General features: G+C 35.0%; 1 protein-coding gene across 1 annotated transcript in view; it reads right to left on the reverse strand.

Moving 5' to 3' along the window:
• The window catches only part of LOC128229097 (zinc finger protein basonuclin-2-like), a 46,656-nt gene extending 41,462 nt beyond the window's left edge, over positions 1 to 5,194 (reverse strand). The window contains exon 1 of the mRNA XM_052940763.1: positions 5,074 to 5,194. Within this exon, the coding sequence (XP_052796723.1) occupies positions 5,074 to 5,088 (15 nt within the window). The 5' untranslated portion in view covers positions 5,089 to 5,194. The remainder of the gene's footprint in view (positions 1 to 5,073) is intronic.
• Between the last annotated feature and the right edge of the window lie 806 nt (positions 5,195 to 6,000).

Genomic DNA, 6,000 nt, shown 5'->3' on the forward strand with positions numbered 1-6,000 from the left:
CATTTTCTTTGACAATAACTTTCGAATACCTATACACTGACTGTTTTGGGGGTTTCGTTTTAAAATAATGATTGTGTGAAACTCTGGATGAGTATCTTATAACTCCACCAATGTCTTTGGACTCTTTCTGACTTGTATCTTTTGGGGAAAATCTCCCAACACCGTTCATGCTTTCTTATTTCTCATTAACAATTCCTTTACAGCAAATTGACATAGTGGAAAACATTTTCATTCTCCTTGGGTCGGATATTGTCTGATTCCCTTTTTGTCATAACAGTTTTGTATCTTCTGACAAAGATAAATGAATTCTTACGACTTTGTCATAACCACGGAGACACTTTCATCAAATTGCCCCGTTGAACAACAAAAGAATTCTTGAAATCATTTTAGCAAGGAAAAGCTATCTACTGATTTAATCTTATAAAATTTTTGGTCTCTCGATTTAATTGCCCCGATTTTGGAGGACAGAATTGCAAAACATCAATAGTCCAGGAAAAGATTGAAACTTGATGCTGTAAAGGCTTGAAATCAATAAGAAAGCTTCTCAATGACACAGGACAATATTTGTGACATTTCTGAGAAAGGAGAAGTCCACACACAAAACTTTCCAAAGATAGAATGCCCAAAATCACCATTAGACTCGGCTCTCCATAGCACGGTGTTTTCAATTAACTTGATCACATACTGTTATATCGATAGATATTCCACATTTGCCCCACATGCTTTGTCACATAAATTGAATTAAAAAGTTTGGAGACATTCTGCGCTCTATAAATGTCCCAAGAAAGACATTGCGACATGAAACGTTGATTAATTTTATTGAGAGAAGTAATAGCATGAAACAATTTGCCCTGTCCCACAACTATTGGAACAATACCAGGAGACATTAGTTCTTGAGAAAATGTCACCACATGGCTTTCCATATTCTCAACAAGGCAAAAATGATACTCTTTACCACCTTTCATTTCTTTTATAGCACATTTGGTGGTTTTGGTTGGAACCTAAAATTTTCTACACAGTATACCTATAACATATTTGATTTAAAAAAAAAAAAAATTATATATATTCCTAATAAATAAAAAAACATATCACAAATAAAGAGAACTACTGTGATAAAGCAATCAATTTAAAAAAAAAAAAATGTTACAAGTAAACATTAATGCACAGCTAACATTGAACAGGCTCTTTTCTCCACTAAAATGAACAAGGGACAGAACCTATAAAACACTCAGTTTATAAATTTAGTGTCAACCAAAACATGTCCACTATTTTTTAAGAAAATATATATGAAGTTCTTTTGGTGACTCAGTGGCTAGCAGGATGACCACAAGGCTCAAGAAACAAGTAAATGAGCTAAATTCAGATGCCACAAAATGCAATACTTTCGGAGCTATCTTGCAGCGTGACAATGGTTATTCATAAGCAACCAACGTTCTGACTTGTATTCCAAACCCTATTTATCATCCTCAATCAGTTGTCGCGTCATTTCAATGTCCAATATGATACAGAGTGACAAAACTTTTGCTATTTTGTCTGCAAGAACATAATTACTCCATTTAGGAAAACATTCATCGCTTCGTCAAAAGAGTGGTATTTTAGGCATTTGCGAGGAAATGTCCCCAACAATTGTCACTTTTGAATCAATCGCTATAACTTAAACAGGGAAACCATTAATATAATCAATACAATCTATTACATTAGGCATGTTTTATTTTCTCAGTAATGTTTGTTGGCAATATATTTGGTCACCAGAGATCAGCAAATGTCGCCGCTCTTTCCGAGTGTCAAACGCTTCTCAGTCTTTGATCTAGATGTCTTTAATGAAGTATTGACGTCCCAAAAAACAATTTCTTTGCTTTGCACTCTCTTTTCAAGCTTAGTTTAATGGAATGTTCAATGGTGCTAACAACATCAAAGGCTTTTGAGTAAACATGCATAATAATTAACAAGATCTGTACTAAATCCTGCAAAAACAAAATGCAGGAAAATCAACTCTGAACTTTGTCAAAGGAATAAAAAATGCTAGGTTTTGCCCTAAAATGATTAAATAACAACAATTTGGTATTTTACCACAAAAACACACTTAAATTTATAAGAGTGCAGGGCATGTTTTTTATAAATCTGACATTTTTTACCCAATTTATCCATGTATTGCTATTTATTTCTCTTGTTTTGAAGAAAGCATGACACATAAAATCTCTGACAGTTTAAGAAAGCAGGACAGACTATGAACAGGCCAGAAGTGCAGGTATGAACAAGAAACAAGGGCCTTCAGTGTCAAAGTTATAATTAATTTCCTATCATGCATCCATTGATGTTCTTATTACCTAGGAAACAATGCAAGCATTTACCAGTTACCTCACTCGAGATCTCATGCATGGGCTGGAAGGACAAACGTTATTTCAAGACTCCATTTTATTTCAATCTCAAAAAGAAACATTTACCCCAAATAATCAAGCCATTGTCTTTTTTCAACAGAACACTTAGAAACCAATAGCAACTGATCTACTGAAAATTGTTTTATTTTAAAAGGATGATCAGTAGAACATGATGTTAAAAGAAAAGACAAGAGTGTTTTTCAATGGATGGATGTGTTGTCAGATAGGGAACAACTGTTTTAATGTGTTCTTTTATGATACTTTAGGTCTGCCTCTTACTGTCTTGAAAACAGTTTCAAGTATTTCCCCCAAGAAAGTGTGGAAATCAATGGGTTGATCTGTGTCAGGTAGTTTTGAAGGGGTAGGTGTGTTCAGTTTCCTGTCAGCTGCCGCATGTCCTGTGCAAACCTCAGACACTCTAGAATGGCTCATGTGATTGGAACAACTGTCCTTATATCTCATACAGAAAGTTACTAAATATTTGTCAAAGAAATTAAGAACTGCATGATAACCCTCAAAATCATGAATTTACAGAAATAAGAAAGATACACTGTAGCCTATCTTAGCTGGTATCAATGTGACATGTTTTTTTCTAAGGCCAGGGTGGCCACATGTGTTTCCAATTTACTAATCTCACTCTGAATTCCCTGCCTAAGGCCCCTATTTCCTTGAAAACAGGACTGTCACATGAGACAACTTCTATACAAAAAGTCACCCAGAGCCTTCATGGCATATTTAACACATAAAAGCCACACTGGGGCTTATCAGCAGCTGTTACTTAGGAACGACAGGGAAAATGATGGGAAAATGGCATAAAAACCTCTCATGAAATGACCACTTCAGAAGTGAATTTAGAGACCAAAACTTCTTACAGCTAAACAGAGCATAATATATGTAATGACCAGGCTAAACTTTCTCAAACATCTTCAGCATAACATTTAGCATCTCATCTTATTTCAGTTAACCAAATAACTTACTAAAACTTGATTTAACAAAACAGTAAAAAATTGTCAAGAATTTAATTATGACTTTCCTTCAAAAACCCTCATAACTCTTCGCAATGAGAATATTACACATATTATACCAAAACAAAAATAGTAAGCTTAGCTTGATCCTTTTATAGGGGACTTAGGACATTTCGAGAAATAAGGGCTATGGCTGTGTTAGTTGACTGTGTGGGTGCTGGCAACAAATCATGTTATACTATGTAGTTCAGAAATGACATGTGGTGCAAGATTTCACTCAAGATATGTTTACAGGGAAAACTTTGTCACAACATGATGTTCTCACGCTCATTGCTACAAAGACACACTGTCAGAAGTCATTCTGTGACTCTGATCTTGGTTAACATTACGACTTGGCTCAAATTATCATCAAAGAACACTTTAATTTAAATATTGTACCAGAATAAAAAGTTATTTTACCAAAGCAGTGCACATTTTATTTTGATCCCTTTTCAACAACATATAATGATTAGTAGATAGGCTCTAATGACCTCTCTATCATAATTATGTGTACAAAATACAAGACAGACTTGTACATGTTGGGGAGCTGTATCCATTTATTTACAGGTTTGTAAACACTGACACCATGTCTCCCTCTAATCTCTTCCTGACTTCACTTAAAATCTCCTGATGTTTCCTGATAAGCCAGCAGATTAACCAAATTGCCTCCATTGCCCTGTATGGGGCCTGGGTTTGTCTTATCTTTGTCAGCTTCTGAGATTCAATCAGTCTTTCAAAGTCAGGACATACCTATTTCACTTCCTACTTAAACCCACTTACCTGTACAATCAATTATCATAATGTATTCACACCTGAACTTCTCTCCAAAATTCAACCAATGAGAATACAGCTTGTACTCATCAGCTTCCTGTTCACTTCCTGCCTGTGTCAAGACATTAAAGTGATCTATATAGATCTCATCTTATACAATGTCTTTGTCTACAATTCACTTGAAATTCGTCAAAATATTTAATTAAAACACAGGTCAGCCTTCATATAGAAACAAAAATATACAGACAAGAATACACATGTTGCAAGGGACATTTAAAGATTTGTCACAAAGCACAATAATTTTGTGAAATATGTATTATCACAATGAAATTTACAACAAAGAACAAAGAATTTTTTTGATGAAATGAAGACCCAATTCTAATTGAGCAATAATCCTTATTAAAAAAACATTTAAAGAGCAAAACTATCAAACTAGCATTGAGCATTGTCATCAAGCAATGTATTTGAATTACAAGTATCAAAAGATGGTTCAACCACATGTATGATAATTATTTCTTACAGATATCATAAAGCCAGACATGTCTAGATATCTTAAAGAAGATTTATTACAAACCCCCCTTACACAAGACAAACAACAGCTACTCATATGCATGACAAAAACCATGACTCAAAAACCAGTTTGACATTTGACATACATTTCCTTATTATTTGACAATCTTCCAAGATTTAACAAAACCAGCCTCGTGTGTAAATTAAACCATAAATTATCTGGCGCGGATGTAAAATCTTTATCTATTCTAAGAAAATCTTATAGTCTTTAGTTATACAATTTCGAAGCTGACAACAATATTAAGCAGTGATTGTCATCCCCAATACAGATAATACAAAAATGACATAATTTACATTTGTAAACTAAATGCACTATAAAAATACTTAAAAATATACGACAAATGTCCTACCTCTAAGGGTTTCATGATGACCACGGCACTTCACATTCCTTGAATCTATGACACTACTGGTATATGGCAGTGAGAATTTCTCAAGAAAATATATTGCGACCAATCACAGCGAACACCGGGCCTCCCCACACCTATGTACACAGAAATACAGTTCACACTGTTACTAAATTTAGATCACGCAGAAGCCACACTGGCAAATGGACGGGTAGAGAAGTAGCGACTTTAGCAGCTACTGTTTGGGAAGGCTGACAAATGGCATATGGCTGGCTGGGGAATTGTTTTGGTTCACTAAAAGGATGATACTGGAACTGTCAGGCGCACCAGGTGAATGCTGCTGTGACTTATCAACAAAGTGACTATCTCTGTACACAACTTCTGGGTAGTGTTTACCTGCTCATAAGCCAAGCCAAGAACATGTTGGCTGTTGATTCTTACACTGTGTTATGCAGGGATTGTAAACTTAAGTAAATGAGGCTGTACTTTTGGTCTAAAATAATGTAATACAACACTAATATCAAACTCAGTTGTATGACATTCAGTATATTCTGCTGCTGGGGGTGTGCGGCCTTTCACTCAGATGAGTGAACATGCTGTTACAACTACCTGTTGGGCAATCTGCACTGTAACCATCACAGCCTAGTCCCCGTAGGTCACTGAAGACTTCTGACTCCCTCTCCATTGTTGGACATTCTGCAACTTAATTTTAAATACTTTGATATTTACTTATACCATAACACATGCATACTGTGATATAAGTATTTTATAATAAACTAAAACTACTGATGGTCAAGAACACTGTACTTGGATGCAAATACTATTTTTTCCAAATTCATCAAAGTATTAACCTACTTGAGGAAAGACTGTGCTTTGACTTGTTCTGCAAGATGACAACCAAAAGTAGGTTTTACGTTTAGTATGGAAATCTAT

The sequence above is a fragment of the Mya arenaria genome, chromosome 3 (genome assembly GCF_026914265.1).
Source record: "Mya arenaria isolate MELC-2E11 chromosome 3, ASM2691426v1".
NCBI lineage: Eukaryota > Metazoa > Mollusca > Bivalvia > Myida > Myidae > Mya > Mya arenaria.